General features: G+C 39.9%; 1 protein-coding gene across 2 annotated transcripts in view; it reads left to right on the plus strand.

Annotated features, from left to right (window-relative positions):
• ICA1 (islet cell autoantigen 1) overlaps nucleotides 1–20,402 on the plus strand; it is a 67,218-nt gene that overhangs the window by 20,673 nt on the left and 26,143 nt on the right. For both annotated transcript variants that reach the window (XM_074151095.1, XM_074151094.1), the window contains exon 7: nucleotides 729–927. In XM_074151095.1, the coding sequence (XP_074007196.1) occupies nucleotides 729–927 (199 nt within the window). The remainder of the gene's footprint in view (nucleotides 1–728; nucleotides 928–20,402) is intronic.

The raw sequence follows: 20,402 nt of genomic DNA on the forward strand, positions 1-20,402 counted from the left end.
TGGAGTAATCCTGTCTGGTTCTGAGATCCCTTTAGGAGCTGAAGTGATGGCATAGGGAAGACAACAGTGTCCCCTACTGCCTTTCCAAAGTGTACTTGCTGGAAGAAACATTTAAGAAAATGCCTAAATCCTTCTAAAAGTTAAACATCTTTCAAAGGAATTGTTCAGATTCCTTAAAAAGGAGGAGAAGGAAGAAAATCTGATAATTTTCTACTTGACAGATGACTTCTTTATTTACATGTACATTTGAAGATGAAAAGGCTAATGGAAGTGCTTTTTCTGGAGCTTAACATAACAATCCTGATACATCTGTGGTATGTATCCAGTAATAAATTACCTTAGGTACATTTTTAGAGTTGTTAAATGCAACTTGCGAAGAGGAACGTTAATAGCATACATGTAAGCAATCTGGCTAGCTAAAATACATTGGCACATTAGAAAAGGTTCCTTTTCCACTCCCGTGTGTAAGTGAGAGGTCACTGCTTGAATAGGAAGGTTGCAAACACAGTATTTGTGCAAAATTACCCCGTTCGTGTATACCCCCAACCGAGCTGTAAAACCGTCTGAACATACACTAGCACCTAATTGAACTAACTCCTTTGGCTGTATATGGGGTTTTTTGATGGCTAGTGAAGTGTCAGAAATTGTATTAATCCATCTGCCTTTTGTGGAACAACTTCTTTAACATGTTCCTCTCCTTCCTTTCTTTCCTTCATGTTTTCCCCCAGGTTAGCGCTGCGTGCCCCTTTGAGTAGGTTATATCAAGAAGTAGAGACGTTCAGATATCGGGCCATCTCGGACACGTGGCTGACAGTGAACCGAATGGAGCAGTATCGGACTGAATACAGAGGAGCTCTGCTCTGGATGAAAGATGTGTCTCAGGAGCTGGATCCAGATCTTTATAAGCAGATGGAGAAGTTCCGGAAGGTATGAAGTTTCCTGTAGTTTCCTGGAAGGGGATGCCTGCTGAATGGCAAGGAAGGGTGGGTTTGATTCTTCTGAGGATCAATAAGGATGCCATTTCTCGTAACTAATCTTTTCCATGTGACAGAACTCCAATTAATCTGATAGGGAATACAGTATCCTTCACACAGCGGGCTGTAAAGAAAGATATGGTAGTAAGAAACAGCATTTTTCAGTAGTCGAATTTCAGCCTAAATCTTTCTAATTTAAATAATACATATTTTTAAAGAGGTTTATCTGATTTTAAATATTTACCTGTGATGCCTCAATGACAAATTGAAAAAGATACATCTCCTGTCAGCTGGGGAAGGGAAAATTGATTTTTGCAACTAAAAAGTACAGAATAACAGAAATGCTGTAGTATCTGCTGCTAAATATTTGGGTGCAGTTAAAAACAGACACTTTGAAAATTTGCTATCGTTGGATTTTGGGGAGGGTTTGCAAATTTGGAATTAATTTTTAAGTTCCTCGTGCCGTTCAGCTTGACTCTTGGGCAACTGCTAAACGCTAGAGCTGCTGAGTATGGCCTCTCCGTAAATCGTCTTCATTCAGCATCACTTGAGTTTGCTGTACTCCTCCCCTCTCAAAGGGCTTCCAAAAATCACAAGTCTTAGGTGGTAGTTGTCTGCAGATTTGCCACCATGTGCAAGTATAGAACTTCTTTGGACCGATTCTGCCCCAGTCAGTTCAGGAATGCTCGTGGAAACTTCACATTTGCTAGTGAGGCTCTAGAGCTGATTTTGTTAAAAGGCTATAATGTTCAGTTTGCTGTTTATAAACCTTGACTATTAGGAGTCATTGGGGTCCTAGGTATAGCGGGGGTGCTTGTGCTTTGGCTAATGGCAGTAAAAAAATTGACAGAAATTGTGTGATAACTGAAAGCAGAGGCCTAATAACAGAAATTACATTAAAAGTGTACGTGCATATGTGCATGTGGCTTAGAGACAGGTGATGTACAAAAGAGAATCCCTGTCCATCGAGGGCTTAAGCAGTCTGTGCCTGAGAGTGCTTAGAGATGAAAGATACTTAATTCGGGATTTTAAAAGTTTGAATAAACCTTCCTGTCGGGAAAGGCCTGGCGTGCGTTTAGGCTTTGCCTTTTTTTGTAAACTGAAGTGGTGACAATAGCAATTAAGGAAGGGGTGGAACAAATGAAACCCCAGCTAGTCATTCTGATCTTTATTTAATGCTTCGGTACAGGATATTCCTGTAAGTCTTGTGGCACTAGACGTGTTTTATTATGCCTTGTGGAAAATGTTTATAATGGCAAGTTCTTGCAGGTAAAATAATTGGTATGGTCTTGGCCCCAGCCAATTCCTTATGTATAACGTTTGATTTATTAGGAAAACACTTAAAAAATGGAATGTCAGAATGAATAAAGCAGTACTGGTAATGGTGATACAAAATTGATTTATAGCTTTCTTGCGAAATAAATGCGATGGAACGTATAAATTATATAAATGGCAAAGTAATTAAAATAATGTATGCTTTCTACAGTGAGCTGCTGTAGTTGTTAGATGTGAAATTTCAACCACCCTGGGTGACTGTGCTTCAAGGTCAGCAAAAAAAAGTTTTGTGAGGTTTTTTTGTGTTTTTTTTTTTTTTTTTAAAGCTCTCACAAAACTTACCAGTAAAAATGTGGAAATGCTAAGTATCTTTAAATATTTCTAGATATGAAATTATTTATATTCTATCATAAGGAAAAAATTAATGTAGATTCTGTAGTGTTACCTCAAATAGATTAAAAATAACAAAAACAAAAAGAAAACAAAACCAAACAAAAAACAAACTCTGAGAAGGTCTTTTGAACCTTTTTCCCTCTGGCTGTCTGCTGAAACCCTTTCAGATCACATTGTAATGGAGAGAACAAAAAGCTCTATATTTTGTAGCCAACAAAGTAAAGAAATGCCCTTGGTATCCACTTCCCTACATACCCCATCTGTGCAACAGGCAGATCAAACTAGTCTTTGAAGATTTTAACACTTGTAGAAAGTAAACTACTTGCTTTTTTTCTTTTTGGAAAAACAAAAAACCCATTACATTATGCTTGCAGACTTTATTTTTGTATCTAGATAGCTGTTTCTGAACAAGACACAAGAGTTTGGTTTTAGTGCTTTACAAATGTAGTAGGCAAACAAAACTGAAAGTGGATAATGCAGTCCTAAATAATTAAATAGAGGAGTTATTTTTATTGTCTTTTTGTCCTATTCTTGCTTGCAGATCTTAATTGTGCCATAGTGTGGCAGTGTAATGCTGGGTTGTTAGAGCTGATTTTGGATCTGTAATAACAATTTAAGAAGTCATGTTAGTTTTATGTTGAGAAATATGTCATAATTACTGATGGTTCTAAAATATCGCATCACTGTGTTTGATCTGGAGCTGCATTATCTAGTGATAGACCAGCAAGTAGTTAATGAAGCTGATCCTCTCGGAGCACTTGAAAGAAAGTTTTCTTCAGGCTTCTAAAAATCTTAAGTATTACTTCAGTAAACATCTTTTTGTTTTATTTCAAGTAAACAGCCCTGGTTTCATGATCTTTAATGCACATAGTGCATTAACAGTATTTATATCGCTCGGTTATAGGACTGTTTTTTAAGTGTGTAGCCTTTTATAATGTAATCCTAAATGTATCATTATGTATACAGCTACGGTCCTTGTTTCTGGAGACCAAAGCTAAATCAATCCAGATGGGGTTTTCATACCTTCCCTCAGAACAGCTCAGGCTAAAAGATCAATAGTTCAGTCAGTATTTTCAGAGCTGATAAAATCTGAGTTAAAACATTGGCGCTTTTGTAGCTCTCTTTTAAAACAAGGAGGTACTTGAAAGAATTTTCTAATGCTGTTCTCAAGGCATCAGTCTAAATATGCGAGACCCAGCAATAGGACCACTTTCAAAATGTCCCAGGACACTGCCGAACAGCCTTTTTACGGTGTTATTTGAAGATATCCACGTGATTGTAGCTACTTGAGTCAAACCAAGGAAACAGGTGAAGTATTTACTTTTCCAGGCACAGTTCTATAAATGCTATGTACCTTCATTCTTCTTTTTTTTTTTCTGTGAACATGTTTCGTGGCTACTCCAGTGCTGTTCTAGATACAGGGGTCTTCCACCCCACGTTCAGAGTCTGAAGTGTTGCTTCAGAGAATTTAAACAGCACCTTGGCAACGCTGTGATATTTAAAAGAATTTGAATGAGTTAATTCCCCTTTACCAAATTCTCCATCCCTGATCAGGCTTTTAAGGTTCTTTAAATCCAGGCTGTTTTATCTGTGTGGTGACTATAGGGTGAGCTCTGCCATGATGTTGTAAAAAGAGTCCAAATTACCCAAGTACTGACACTCTCTCCGTGTCCTTCCTCCAGCTCAGAAAAAGTTAAGCTTTTCCGTGTGTTTCCTGAGAAGGAAGATGCCAATGTTCAGGGTGGTAGGCTGTGCCGCCAGGCAACACCCTCCCGCGGGCAGCCTGCAGGAAGACAGAAGATGTCCTGCTGTTCAATTTGACTTGCTAAGCCATCTTAAATGTTTTTACAGTTCAATACAGACTTTCTCATCAAATCTAGACATTAGAATCACAGAATGGTTTGGGTTGGAAGGGACCTTAAAGACCATCCAGTGCCACCCCCCTGCCCTGGGCAGGGACACCTCCCACCAGACCAGGTTGCTCCAAGCCCTGTCCAACCTGGCCTTGAACCCCTCCAGGGATGGGGCAGCCACAGCTTCTCTGGGCAACCTGGGCCGGGATCTCACCACCCTCAGTTAAAGCTTTTGTGGACAGCTGGGGAAAAAGGAAGATCTAAATAAATCCATTGATTAGAAGGTCAGAAGGGAAACGCTGAAGTGTATGTATTTATTGTAAAAATCTCAGCAAGTCTGGATAAGCTACATCTGCTGCAGCCTTTCAGGGGACGTTCGGGACCTACATGCTGAAGTTTGAAATAAAAATGGACTTGGCAGTTGCCATCTTTGTAAACTTAATTTCGGTTTCTGGGGAAAAAATGAAAATGAAATCTGTATGTGGTTAGAGGTTAACAAACTGGGGAGTAAGTAAACACAGGTTTATAAATAACATTACAGGGTTTTTTTGTTGTTGTTTTTCATTTTTAATTGAATTACTAAATTAGTAGGAAAAGATTGCAAATCTGGATTGTTACGATGCCTTATGAGTGATTTCTGGAAAAATGAATTTAGCTTTGCTAGAAAAATAAGAGCTCTCGGGAGTTGGGAGTTGAGAATATTGGCTGAGGGAGACTAAACAAAGTTTCAGAGGGTCATAGAATATAAGGATGGGAAATACCTTAGAGAGCAATTAAACCCTCTTCCCGCCAGGACAAAATTGTGCATTTGGAATATATTTTCTACATCTAATAAATATAATTCAGTTGAGGGTGACACTCTTAGTTTTGATGTCCTAGTTCAATTATTAAAAAGTCAACGTGTTAATGATAATTACATCTGCAGACGATACTGAGCTGGAAAGTCTTTTGGTTTTCCCAGCAGCGAAGTACAGCAGCGGTTCAAAGAAAAATGTCTTTGGCCGTCGCAGTCAGAGTGGTGAAATCAATAGACTCTCGGCTGCCGTAGTTACAAATAGCGGTGTCAGTGGTTGATGTTTGGAGCCAGCTACGGTGGTCACTGCTTACCAAATTTGTTTTTTAAAAATTTAAAAAAAAAAAAAAAAGGGAAAAAAAAAAAAAACCAACCAAGTTGTAGACCTCAGTTGTCTCTGTTTCTTTTTAGGTGATTAAATTCCGAGGTTAACTTGAATGGAACTCAATGATCTTTAAGGTCCCTTCCAACCCAAACCATTCTATGATCTGGAAAACTTAAGACGTTTGCCATTAGGTGACCAAAATATAGGCCTTTCCATGTGAGAAAGCAGGTGATGGTGGTTACACTCTGGAAATGTCAGGAAGATATAAGGAGACCACACATTAGGTATGAGATATGTGGCACTATAATGTGAAATACAATGCTGGCTTTCATACTGCCTGTTTGGAATGGGAGATGGTAGAATCTATCACTATCTAGCACTTCAACGGTCCATCTTTAACAGAATCACAGAATGGTAGGGGTTGGAAGGGAACCCTGGAGATCATCCAGTCCAACCCCCTGCCAGAGCAGGGTCACCCAGAGCAGGTCCCACAGGAACGTGTCCAGGCGGGGTTTGAATGTCTCCAGAGAAGGAGACGCCACCACCTCTCTGGGCAGCCTCTTCCAGGGCTCTGCCACCCTCACAGGAAAGAATTCCTCCTCATGTTTAGATTGAACTTCTTGCGTTCAAGTTTGTGCCTGTTACCTCTTGTCCTGATCTTTACCACTCTTAGTTCTAAATCTTCCGTAAAAATAAAGAGATCCGCCCCCCCCCCCAACACACACCCAAAGAAACTCCAATCCATTTGGATTGCTGCTGCTTCTGAGATGAATAGGTGAGATTCCAGGACATCCAATAATAGTCACCGCAGGATAGCTGCATCCTCTAAAATTAGTCTGATGGTGTCACGCTGCTCCCCGAGATCCACGTCTCAGCGTAGCGATGTGATGGCAGAGCTAAAGAGGTAGCAGCAGGCTCTTACAGTACAAAGATAAGCAACACCTACACGTACATCACTTCTTGTGACATGCCTGTGCCACCAAGAGAATGTTTGGTTTCATTCTGGTAGGGAATAGCAGTAAGAACGTTACTCTTTTTAAGTGGCTTTTTAATATGAAAGCATATGGTGCTGGAAATGTTAAATTTCATCATTTACCTAGAAATTATGATAGTGAAAAAACCCACACAGAAAAAGTGCTCTTTATACAAAATTGTAGTTTTTGCTTTGTCATTATCGTCTCTCCTTGTAAAAGCAGATGGAGCTTCAGTGTTGAGCGTGTTTTCTCTGGGCGGTTTCTGCTCTAATGTTTTTTCCAGGTTCTTCAGTGTCAAATTCAGTACCATTAAGTGGAGAAACCGAAACGTTCCGAGATACTTTACATACAAAATGCTCGAGAGTTTTAAGGCAGTTGTGAGAGATGCACCTTTTTTGAAACCATGACCTTAAGCAGAGATGTTCTTCACAGCATTTTATAGTCTTATAACTTTAAATTACTATTTCAAGTACTATTTGTAAGGTTCAGGGTAGACGATAAGCTAAAATTGATGATTTTCTGAAGCCATTTCATGTATATTAAATATCACTGATGATTGTTATTGGGTTAAAAGCAAAGTAACAGCGTGTGATGGAGATGCCCTTTTAAAAGCATAATAAGAGTGTGCGGCTTAAAAATAGAAACAGGCTTCTTGGAACAGATGACATCATCTTAAGAGGTATTGCTTGTAGAATGTAGTTGCTTCCAGAGATTGGTGCTTGCCCTTGAGAGGCAGTTCATCATCTGTTCTGTTATTTTTAAGAAGAGTCTGAGGTGAGACTCAGCAAGATGGCTGTAAAATAGAATAAAATGAAGTGCTGGACGACAGACACGATATATTTTTTTAACAACCGTGTTTCCTGTAACCTGGCTGAAATCAAAAAAAGGTAGACTTGGTTTAATTTTGCATTTTCAGACTTGTGTCTGCCTACCTTTTCTTGAAATAAATACATCCTAAAAATTTCTGTTCCTGAAAGTAGCAGAACTTGTAATGTTCCAACAGAATACAACAAATATATTAAAAAAAAAAATCAATTATTTAAATCAATGGTGATGTGAAGTTCAGCTTTAATATAATAATTATTAGCAGCCCCAATATTAAAAAGGCACTCTCAAATATGTGACAAAAATTAAGCTCCAAGACTTTCTCATGTCTAATACATTATATGCTTATACATTTTATAATTAATATTGAAACAACAAAAAAAAAAGAGAGAAAGGAACAACTGAACACTGTTTATTCTGCTCTGTTTTGGTCTTAAAACCAGAAAAAAAAAGATGATTTCCTAGACATTTTCCATCACTTCCATGAAGACTCTAACCCTGCAAACCAGTCTGTGTGGGCAAAGCCCCTAACCCATGTGGATCATTATGTGAATTCAGAACCTAAATGAAGTGTAAAAATGTAAACAGAATAGGTTGTGAAAGGAGAAATGAGAATTGGCAAATTCCCTCGGCCTTAATAATCTGAAAAGGCTAGGAAGATAGCTAAAGAAATATTTTTTAAAAAATAAATGAAATACAGATGTGACCAGACTGAGAGAATTCTGCAGGAGAGAAGAATAAACAGGAAGGGGAATACAGCTGTTGGGGAAAATGTTGTTTACACAAGAGAACCGAGTTTTTCTATGGTCGCCACTGCCCAGGAATTCTTCTTATGCTTCCCTAAACTGCCTGGGTACGTACATAATGTGGTCCATCTGCTTCTACTTCCTAAGTGAAGAGCGAAGGCCTTATGTGCTGCATGGGCTCTGAGCAGTTACAAAGATGCTGTGTTTGATTTTTCTCCTTCGCGTAATGAAACCGAATGGAAGATAGGATTGAAAAAAGCCCACTGTTCTAGTGAGAAAAATGGCTAATGTGCCATTTCATCCCTGTTTTAGGGATATTCTGCCTGAACCCTGCTTAGATTTCAAATGTTTCTTCTGTGATAACACAGTGTGAAGGCTGAAAGATTTGGGTGTGTTTTTTTTTTTTTTTTTTATAAATACGATCTTTCTGAGTTTGTATTGTGGACAAAATATAATTAAATTGCTTTGAGGGAAACAAGGCATACTTATTGATGGAACAGACATCGTGTTCCAAGGGAATTATGATTATTAGTGGGTGCTATTTCATAATCTATGTGTAAAGAGATTAAATAGAAAACAAAACCCAAAACCTCAACTATAGGACTTCTCCTCCTGCACTTTACCTTATTCCAGCTTGTTCACTGCCCCCGTCTGCCTCCTCAGAAGGGGCCCAGCCTCAAGTAACCATCTCGCTCAGGCTCTGAAGAATTAATTTGCATGAAAGAAATGAAAAATATAAGTGACATTTTCTAACTATGAGGACATTGCACATAAAGAATTCAAGAAGACCTCCAAAATATCTTCAGTAAAGGAGATAAACTGAACTGTGTAATTACTATATGAATAAAATCATGGACATAGTAGAGAGATTAATGTTATGCTATATTACTATTTTCTTTACGTTGCCCCTCTGGCCTTCCAGTGTTCAAAGGTAATAATTACCTGTCTCCGTTTCCTGCAGGGGCCAACTGTCTAATTGCTCTCCACTTGCCAGTATCCCTCCCTGCACCATGTGTGCCAGCCATCCTTTGCTCTCAGCTTATCTGCTGTGATTAACACAATTGGGTTATGAGAAACTCGGAGCAATTCTCAGAGCCTTTAGCACTAAGTCCAGGTTACTTCTGGTTTAGAGCTGAACACGATCTTTCAGACCGGAAAGCTTATTTCTTTGCTTTTGCCGTTTATTTTGGACAGCCTGCTTCTTGCTCCAAATCTTTGCAATCATTTTTGGCAACTTGTAGATTTTCAGCATATTAACAAAATGTTACTCTCTGTTTTCAGGCTACATAGAGTTATTTGCCTCTGTGCAAAGAACTGTTGGATTTTATCAGCTCCCTTGTAGTCAGTTGAGGAGAAGAGACATTCTGAGTTATCGGGACCAAACTCTTCCCCAAAGAGGATATATGTTTGTGCACAAAAATACGCACCCATTTGCAGTTTAGAATAATATGTGCCTAAGGATGCTGGTGTGGTAATTCCTCACGACTGCAAACTGACAGATGTGTGCTCGCTACTAGAGCTGCATTTGGGGCTCATTATAGAATCATAGAATGGTTTGGGTTGGAAGAGACCATAAAGACCATCCAGTTCCAACCCCCTGCCCTGGGCAGGGACACCTCCCACCAGACCAGGTTGCTCCAAGCCCCCTCCAACCTGGCCTTGAACCCCTCCAGGGATGGGGCAGCCACAGCTTCTGTGGGCAACGTGGGCCAGTCATGTAGAAGTCTATCCCCAAACTCAATGCTGCTTAGATGAACGTTGGCCTGGCCACAAGAGTAGAAAAATCATCAGTAATTATTTTCTTTGTGGGTCCTTGCTTCAAGCTGTGTATTAGTGTTAACACTTGTCTTTTCCCTTCAGCGTAGTAAAGCACACATCCTGGGTTTGACTAATGCTGAAACTTGTTACCAACAGAAAGCCAAGGCACGTATCTAAATTTCTTAAAGTAGAAAAAAGCAAACTTTATAGCAAGACTAGAAGCTGTGTATTTATTGCCTTTCCTTTATTTGTTGTCATTTCATGTTTGTTCCCTTTTAAAAATAATTTGTGTATTGATGCAAACTGTAGAAATGAAGAAAATTACTGTGAGAAACCTTGCCATCTTAATAGCTTGAGGACAACCTTATGTTCTCTGTTGGCTGGTAGTGGGAGAGCAGCCAGAAGGTGGAAGCTCTGAGGGGCAAAGCTGCTCTCGTGCATTTTATTCCTTTAAAGACCCCAAAGCTCTTTCAGTCAAAGCTGCTGAGGTCGGGCCCTTCCCTGTGTACGGTGTGGACACGTTCATTTGGAGCCGATTTCTTCCTGCACAAGCAGGAGAGAGGGAAGTTGGTGGGTAATATGTAAGGAGTGCAGGGGAATGTATTTGAAGAGTGGGGGAAGAAGATTTTTGGAAAGGAGAAGCCAGGAGTACACATAGCCCTTTTGCTGGGGAAGATGTATGGCTTTGCAGAGGTGCTCTTTTCTGAAAGGTGGCGCCCAAATGGAGCTGAACTGGTGCGTTTTGAGACCGGCATCTCTCAGTTCAACTTAAAAATGTATTTTCCTCAGCTTAAACTCAAGTGAATAACTCTTAATTTGAAATGTCTTGTGTAAACATACTTGGCATCTATTTAATTCAAAATAATTTTTAAACCAGTTCAGTTAAGCAGCAGAAGTGACATGCGTTCTCTGTTTCTAGGGCCGTGGGCTTGGAGGCTCTTGAATCTTTTAAAAAGGGCCAACTCAGTAACGATTTTGCTTTGCCTGGTTTCTATGTTGTGTTGTGATCTTAATTTCAATAATGATTTTGAGTGCGATTCTGAAAAATTGAAGACTGTTGCTGCTTTCAGCTTCTTAAATTTAACATGCTTTCCTTCTTTTTACAGTAAATAGCAGTTGGAATTATGAAGGTGATCCGCATTTTATGTTTGAGAGTTGGTTGCATTCTGTATTTGATAGAAATTTTTTTCAAAAGCTGACATATTGTATTTTCTGTTTATATTCATTTTATGTTTTGTTGTAATGGACTCATTGCGAGTAGAGCCGTCGGGTTCACATCGTGGAATTGCGCTGTGCTGCTCTGTTTGTGAAAGCTGTTGTTGAGGCTTAGAGCTAAAGATTTTGTTGTCTGGGTTTTGGCTGGAGGAACTCGCTGGATTGTGCTGAGAAATGTAGCTTTGATCAGGGCTGTGTCCAGCTGCTGGAGAAGTGGAAAGGATTTCACAGAGGCTGTGTCTGCCCACGCTGGGCCACGCTAGAGGGGCAGCAATTGGGAAGGAGGAAGAAAATATCTCCTTAATTCCTGGCAATTCCTTAGAAAAAAACTTCAGAGGTTTTCTGTTGCTGTTGGGCGGTACCTTTCAACCTGGTTTGTGTTGGTTGTTTTTTTTTTACTGTGAAGGGACTAAATTATTTTTTAATAATGGGGGAGGAAGTATATTCCTATTGCTGCAGGGCAGCTGTTCAGAAAGTTGTTATTTAGAAGAGAGCAATATTACTTGCTACAGATAGTTTTCATGTCTCGGGGAAATTTGATTTGGATGTAACAAAACTTTGCTGCTGCAGAGACACGTCTGGATCCAGGTCTTCGCACTACCATGGGGTTGATAGTAGGGAGAAAAAGATGTCAAATTCAAATCAGCAAGGTTAAATGGGTAAGGAAAAAACCCCCATGTTCTCTTGAGATGTCTTCAATTAGAATACTTTGTTGATTGAATAGCAGGAAGACTTTTGGCATATGAATTTAGAGTATCTTTAATTGGTGGACCTGTTCTGATTAAATACCTAACCCAGTAGAAGGCCTGCTCCAACAGTATTTATTTTTAACAAACTATCTTCTTAAAAATAAGAAAAGGAAGGAAATAAATTAGCTCTGTAGACTTTTTTCCAGGGGGTTCATGTAGACAATAACCCTGTTCAGTGCTCCACTTCCCTCTTAAATAACATGAGTAAAAGTTTCACTTTGCAGACAACTCTCTAGGACTTGAAAGAGAAGAGAGGAGTGTTGCCTGTGTGCTTGGGCAACGGATGCTGGAAGCTGAGCTAGGCCTGTTTAGGTACATCCATACATCCCATAGGTTTTGGCAATCTATTTCCAAAATTCAAACCCCAGGTCTTAATATATATGTAGACTTCTGTACAAGGGGGTACAAAATGTCATGAAAGTACAGTACTGAGGTCTGAGCTTCTTTCTGCACTGCAGTTATAACTGTGGGAAAGTTGGAGCATCTCAAAATTGCCCCCGCCCCTTCTCCAAATGAATCCGTGTGAATGCAAAGCTTATGTACTGTCCTGCAGTTAAAATATGTGAAGCGTTTGTATGTGCATTCTATTATTTGGGCATGTTGAGGCGTAGGCAGTACTTGAATACACCCTGACAATTGAAACTGAGTACTCCTACAGTTATAAAATTCTACAGCTCAACATGCTTTTGAATTTTGATAATGGAAAATCTTCTGTTACACAGGTGTTAAAGAAATTATTGCCTTGGTAGAAAAGCTCACTTGAAGTGTTTGTGCTGCCTTAGACCACAGAACAGAGAGTTCTCCCACCATGAGAAGGCACTGAGCCAATCTGACTCCAGCATTGCAAATTCACAAACCCACCTTGACCTTCAAACCTGCCTCGGGGTTACCTTATTCTTAAGGATGGATGTGTTAGTTCAAACAAAAATCCACTGTCTGTCCATCACCTGTCTCCGTTGGTGACTAAGCCTGAACTGATCTGCTCCTGAGAATCCAACTTGGCTTTGGGTGGACGAAAAATATAGAGTGAAAAAAGAATATCTTTGTGTCGCTATATAATATTTATGGAATCAGATGCCTAATGTGTGAGGAGGCTCTCGTTTTTCCCTCATCCTTAAAGAGACATAAGAGAGTTGGAAAAGGTACATTATAGAACAGCTGGAATAAATACGGGGCTGGGAAGGAAGTGAGGCAGTTAAAAAAAAAAAAAAAAAGAGAGAAAGGAGTAAGATAAATATGTGTTTGCGTAAAGGAGAGAGGCAAAGCTACTTGGTAGGATTCAATTTGTAGCCGTCACTGAATATATCAGAAGATGGTACAACCAACCTTTGGGTTTTGGGGGAGGAAAAAAAAAAAAAAGGAAGAATATTCGAGGCAGCCATAACCTTATATCCTCAGCGGGGTGAGAGAATTGCTCACATCTGCTGACTGTCAGTGGTTATGAAGTAAGCGGTTTTGACCATGGCTTACTCGTTACTGCCAGGCTGGAGTTACGTGGCGTGGGAGCCAACAGGCTCCAGGCAATAACATTTTTACAGGCTGAGCACTGAAAAACTTAAAGAGGAAAATGTGGCATAAATGTGACACAAAGAGCAAATTTCATATTCTATTGAATAAAATCCACAAAGAAGTCACAGTGCATTTCCACAACCTGGCTGTTTGGTAAATATGATATTTGTATAATACCTTTTAGAAAAAAATCCTCTACTGAGATTTCAAAATAGCAGTAGTTGATTCAGCGTAACTAATAACATCTTTTCTTACCTTATATTTTTATATTGCTGTTTAAGAAAAAAAAAAAATCCAGCAATGCTCATTAAGCACTTTGCCCTTTAAGATGACATTCTCCTTGACATAGAAAGGCACGTATTTAAATACTTAGAGTTATTATTAGCAATAAAGAAAACAGTAGGGTTTTTTCCGGGATGTCACTTGGGTTAGGATTCATCCCCCCCTGACTTGAGACATGTGCTGTGTAGACGTCTGAACTTCAACTGGTCATCAAAAGCTCCCTTTCGAGTCCAGGGGAGAGAACTGGGCACTTTTGGGGTAACAAGAACCAAACTCTGGAGTCAACTGTTTGTGTTGGCACGATCTCTATCCCCTAAAACAGATCACAGGGTAGTGGCGGAGATGCCAACGTCTGAGCTAGGCACACCTCATGTGTCTTGGAAGACTCGCCTGAGGGTAAGTGCAGGAGTAATATTTTGGGATGTTAATCTCCTGATTTGTTCTGACCTTAAACTCTCTAAGCCAAATACATAGCAACTGTCAAGGAACGTTCTTCTAGAAAACCTGCCGAGCGTCTGAAAGCTGGGTCAGGTATGAACGACCCGAGGGGACAGGAATCCTGCTGTGCACAGGGACGAATTCTGTCAAAAACTCAGCCAAAATAGTGGCTCCAGTTTGGAAGATGATATAGGAGTTAGAATGGCTCTTCTCACAGAACTGCTGAAATGGGCCGTGTCCTGATAGCACATGTTGAAAGTCACAGAATCGGAGAAAATAGGGGATCCTTTTTAGTGCTTCCTGGAATTTAAAACTGTTACCCACAAATACCTGAATGTTTCTAATAAAGTGTTTTTAACACACTGAAAAAAGTAAATTAAGTATAAATTCGTTTTATTTAAAATAGTATAAAAATTGTGGTCTTTTTAAAAAGTAGTAGTTCAACTAAAACTAATGACATCTGATGTGTTTTTAAAATTGTGACAGCTTAATCCAACAGAAATACACTAAACTTTCACTATTATGTTATTACGTTGTTTTCTAGGTGGATAAGGTTTTAAAAGTTGTAATTGCTAAAAGATTGAAAGTACAGAACATTCTCATCCAACCTTAAAAGATGTTCGGGTTGTTCTGTTCCATTCAGGTAGATGATACTCTAATGATAAAAATACATAGGTGAATGTATGTATATATAGTTTAGCTTCTAAGTAATGCAGCTTTGCAAGGTTCCTTCAGTATAGCTTCTTAAAAAGCTCCTATGTTTTCCTTTTCAAATTATAATTTATTCAGTGCCTGGGGGCAGCATGGCATGTTAGAAGTAAGAGCTGTCAGAGTGTGATCGCTTTCCCGATGAAAAAATAATTAACCCCCCAGTAGTTCTATAGCATTATACAGCATCACAGGCACAGATGGGAACAGGACATAAAAACACTTCTTTTATTTCTATTAATTTCCTGGACTTGAGAAATTCTGTTGTATTATCAGTTGTGTGCTACACACTAATTTAGAGCCGTGCGTTGTAGCAGAGCTATCACGTGTCGGTGTAAAGTGTCCGTGTGAAATTTAGGTCGGTCACATAATCCCCTCCTTGCCTGGTACGCAAATATTCTCCCGTCTACAGCATCTTTATTAGGTCTTCCTGAGGGGAGCAGGAGGAAAAGGGAGAGAGGAGTTTAAAATCCTATGGCTGTACCCATGAGAAATCGCAAAAAAAAAAAGCCCCCGACAAAGCTCGGAATTTTAAGTAGAAGAGCTCAATTTTATCTTCCCACCAGTCAGGATATGTTTATATTTTTACTGTAAATCAGTATAAGCAGAAAAAAACCCCCACCTCCCAGCCCTTCAAACTCTCCAGATTCTTGGATCAGGAGCTGAAGGCTGAGGTTGCTTGAGTGCGTTATATCCAGACACCCAGAGGCAGCGCTGATGCTTTTTAGGGAACGGTTTTGAACTGAAAGAGGGGAGATTGAGATGAGATCTGGGGAAGAACTTCTTTGCTGTGAGGGTGGTGAGAGCCTGGCCCAGGTTGCCCAGAGAAGCTGTGGCTGCCCCATCCCTGGAGGGGTTCAAGGCCAGGTTGGAGGGGGCTTGGAGCACCCTGGTCTGGTGGGAGGTGTCCCTGCCCAGGGCAGGGGGTGGGACTGGATGGGCTTTAAGGTCCCTTCCAACCCAAACCATTCTATGATAATGTTCCGGTGGGGTAGACTCCACTGTCCTGGGGGAGAGAGCCACTCACCCCTGTAGATACCCAGTAAAGGGCTTGTTTTCCCAGTGCAATCTTAGTTTAAGACCCCTGTCCTTCAAACATTTGGGCTTGCGCGTAAATATTCCACGACTCTGGGGCAGACCTGTCATTTATTCAGTGCTCTTTGGTGTCGAGGACAATGGGACTGAGTCCATTGAAACCTTTGGGAACTGCCGTAATGTTAAATGATAATGAGCAATACTATTGGAGTCAAAGGGAATAGTCACATATTCAAATGAAAATGGGAATTATCATCAGAGGCAACTGTTCTTGTGCGTGAATTAAAACTTTTACAGCTGTTATTTTCTCTCCCGTTCTGTTTGCAGAGGTAGATGAAGAATCCTCGTTTTTTGAGAAGGAAAAGTAAGCGTGAGAATGGTTCTGTCACACGAATTCAAATAGGATGGGATTGTGAAAATAGCTAAAATGTAGCGGGTTTGAGTGACAAAGTTTGCGTGAAAGCTGCTGCCTCTGGGGGAATAACATTTCAGTTATAATGTGACTTTTTACTAGTTCTTGTCTCTAGACCGCTGGGTCGGAGTGTAAGGAGAGCAAAACACGTGTTAAAATCGTGGCAATTTGTGTATGCTGACTAGAAATAAATGTTATGATTAAAGGAAAAAAACTTTTTACCAGTGTATCCAATTATTTCATTGGATTATGTTGGATATCTCTGTGTTAATATTTAGGTTTTGTTTCTCACCATGAACATTTCAGCCACTAAACTATGCTCTTTGTCCTTTATATGAATTGCAACGTGACTGCAAATTTGCTTAATCAAGCTCAACAGGATGAGGTGCGTGGGGATGCGTGCACAAGCGCAGACAATCATAATTAAGTCCAAAACGGCAAATTTAAGAAATGTATAATTGGAACTCGTTATGCGCTTCGGGTTATCTAAATTCATATTCCATAGTTCTATTTCTTGAACAAATCTGAGGTACATCTGCTCGGCTTCAGACCTAAGGGGAGTTATTTGGATCTATTATACTGGCCAAGGCTTTTCTCACTTTATAAATTTCATCTCCAAAAATTAATTTTTATTGGTGTTTCTCATCAGATGATAAGTGGAGATGTTAATAACCAGGGCTGAAGCAGACAAACAGAAATAGGCTACCTCTTCTTCTTTAACCATTGTTCTTACGTGTTATTCCTACAAGTTGAGGGAGCAGAGATTAACGACTGCAATAAGTACTCTTCCAACCCAAGGGAATGGTTGGGTCAAAGCATAGTCTGCAAAATGTAGAACAGACCAAAACACACCAAAATCAGGATTAGTAATGTGTAAGACGTTGGAAGTCCTTACACTGCACAGGGGGAAAGTTTAGTTACAGGCATTATTTTTTTAAAAAATTACTTTTTCTGTTCTCTGACTACCCAGCATCAATCTGGATTTTTTTTTTTAGAAAAAAAAAAAAAAAGAAAAAAAAAATCAGTAAGTGTTTATAGACACTCGTGTAAAAGTGTAATAGGTGCTCCTTGCCATAACGCCACTCAGGCTATGAAGTTATTACAGTTTTCTGGGAACTGGGAATCTAGTTCCTTCTTGTGGCCAAGAAGGCCAATGGCATCCTGGGGGGCATCAGGAAGAGTGTGGCCAGCAGGTGGAGGGAGGTCATCCTCCCCCTCTGCTCTGCCCTGGTGAGGCCCCATCTGGAGCACTGGGTCCAGTTCTGGGCTCCCCAGTTCATGAAGGACAGGGAACTGCTGGAGAGGGTACAGCAGAGGGCTACAAGGATGATGAGGGGACTAGAACATCTCTCTGATGAGGAAAGGCTGAGGGACTTGGGTCTCTTTAGTCTGGAGAAGAGAAGGCTGAGATCAGAAGACTGATCAACGCCTATAAATACTTCAAGGGTGGATGTCAAGAGGATGGGGCCAGGCTTTTTTCAGTGGTGGGCAGTGACAGGACAAGAGGTAACGGGCACAAACTTCAACATAGAAAGTTCCATCTCAACATGAGGAGGAACTTCTTTCCTGTGAGGGTGGCAGAGCCCTAGAAGAGGCTGCCCAGAGAGGTGGTGGAGTCTCCTTCTCTGGAGACATTCAAACCCGCCTGGACACGTTCCTGTGGGACCTGCTCTGGGTGACCCTGCTCTGGCAGGGGGTTGGACTGGATGATCTCCAGAGGTCCCTTCCAACCCCATATCATTCTGTGATTCTGTGATTCCTTACGCTTTCTGTGCTACACGCAGAAATGCTCTAAGATCCACTCTAAATACTTTGTGCTCAAACCACAGCCTACTTCAGTTTGTGTTTAATTTTATGTAGTCTTTACAAGGATCGGGTATGCCAGAAGGTGCTGTGCTTATTTGATGCCGGGATCGGTACTGATTCCATCTGCCGGTAGAGTTTACCCATGGCCCCCAGCGGGAAGGTTTGCTCGATTCCAGGCATTTCCCCCCCCCCCCCCCCCCGCCTTGATTTACTTACCCCCCTCCTTCCAGCCTGTACACACGCTGTGCCTGCTTTTCAGATGGAGTAAGCGAGAGGTTGGGTGACAAATTAGACTGGAAGCATCTGTTACTGCTTCTACGTTGGAAACACCGAGACAAAAATATACTGTATGTAAAGTGAGTTAGTGCATTTGTCCGACATAAAGCTCATGTTGGAGATGATGCTTCACTGGCGGAATTGTCCCTGAAATGGGACTAATACTGAAAATAAATCTTGCCTTTTTCAGTAGACTAAAAAGAAACTAATAATACAGATGTACTGGAGAAGACATAAAGATTCCTTAAAAATACATAATAAATCTGTGTTGTAGTAACTGAACATACTGAATAGGATTTTCTAACTGGATCTGGACTTTTTTTTTTGTTAGCACTCTTGAAAGTTGTAACTTTTCTGTTTGACTATAGGTTTAGAGACCTGTGTTGGCAAACATTTGCCCTTGCAATCAAGCATACCAGCATCTTGACTTTCAAGCCCCCAGGGTTTAGGATTTTAACATTTATTTATTTACTTATTTATTTTAGTCTTTTAAAATTATTCCCATTTTATCTGTTGTCTTACAGTTTATCAAGCTATGGATTTAATAAGATACTGCTTTCCAAACTTATGTTCCCTTACGTGCTCTCTTTAAAGAATTTTATGCCATAAACATGTTTGCATTGGGAAATCAAGAGCAGGTCACTCCAGGTTGTTGCTTAGAAAAAGATGAAGAGTAGTAATAATAATAATTTTTATTATTACTAATAACAATCTTTTTAATGTCAGTAGTATCCCAAGATTTCCTTTGTACAGCATAAACCTCACAGCTACCACCCTCAGGTTCAGGTGCTTCGGAGCTTTTTCATAGTAAAATGTCAAAATTGCATTTGGATTGATGCAGTTCTCTTCGTAAAATCCTCACATTTCTCAGACCAAGATTTTGAAGAAATTTCCTATGTTCAGCTTTAGTGAAGTTAAATATATGAATAGAAAATTTTCTGGAGCAAGAACCACAATGAGGTCCTGTTTCTCGTGTCTTAGGGAGTAATCGCAGAGAAAGGAGAAGATTAGGATGTATTACATCCGCTTTCCCTCCAGCAGAAAACCAAAGGTTCATTCTGATAACTTGTGCAGTATTAAGTAGATTACGCTTTGTAAGTGCTAAGGGTTTGTACCTAATTCCTGAAGCCACGAGTAATCTTAAAAGATGTCTAATAATAATTAGAATTGAAAATGCATTTATTGGCACATATAAAATGCAAAATTCATGCTGATGTAGTATGCAGTGTTTTCTTGGCTATCCTGCGCTGCTACTGCAAAATGGAGAGCAGTTCTGCTAAATAAACTTTCAGTATATCAAAAAAACCCTAAAAGCATCCTGAATTTAATAGTTTTTATAGTATTGCATCCTCACTGTTTGGCAAGAGACATGTGTGGTGTTTGGTAGCACAGCACTACGTTGAGTATTTTGAATCATCTGTCTGGGCATGTCAAATACACAGATCCCAATCCCAGTCTGTTGTATAAAGTCCTTGTGCAGGCTTACAGTTGTAGAAATTAAAAATTACATTTGCTAGTACTTTTTTTTTCCTTGTGGCCCACCATCTCTGACACAGTATTTCTGTTCCCCAGAACTAACGTTTTTGCTCACTTGGGCTGTCAGTCTGCAGAGCCACAGCTCTTCTTACGGGGAAGGTTTTTTGGGTAAACATTTTATTGTAACTGTGAAAGAGTTATAGGAAAAACATCATGTTTTGTGGTTTGATTGTTTCCAATTTCCTTGGAAGAAAGCTAAATTTTGTATACACATTTTGTTGTAAAGAAATCTGTTTTGTTAATATAGTATTTGGGTCTTGTACAAAGACGTCATGAAAATGGGGGATCCTGGGGACAAAACACCTACATCAACTTTCTACCCTGATATTTGATCATGAAAATACCAGTATTATTGTCAAACACGTGCAGCTTCTGTAACAGACAGTGTCTTCTATATACTTAACAGATGGCAGAAGAGTAATTTGAAAAACTAAAACCCTTTGAAACTGAAATTGTTTGCTCCTAAGAAAGGAGGCCTTGATATTTTTTGTACAGCAATGAACAGGAAAAGCACTCCGTT

This window comes from Numenius arquata, chromosome 7 (genome assembly GCF_964106895.1).
Source record: "Numenius arquata chromosome 7, bNumArq3.hap1.1, whole genome shotgun sequence".
NCBI classification, from domain to species: Eukaryota; Metazoa; Chordata; class Aves; order Charadriiformes; family Scolopacidae; genus Numenius; species Numenius arquata.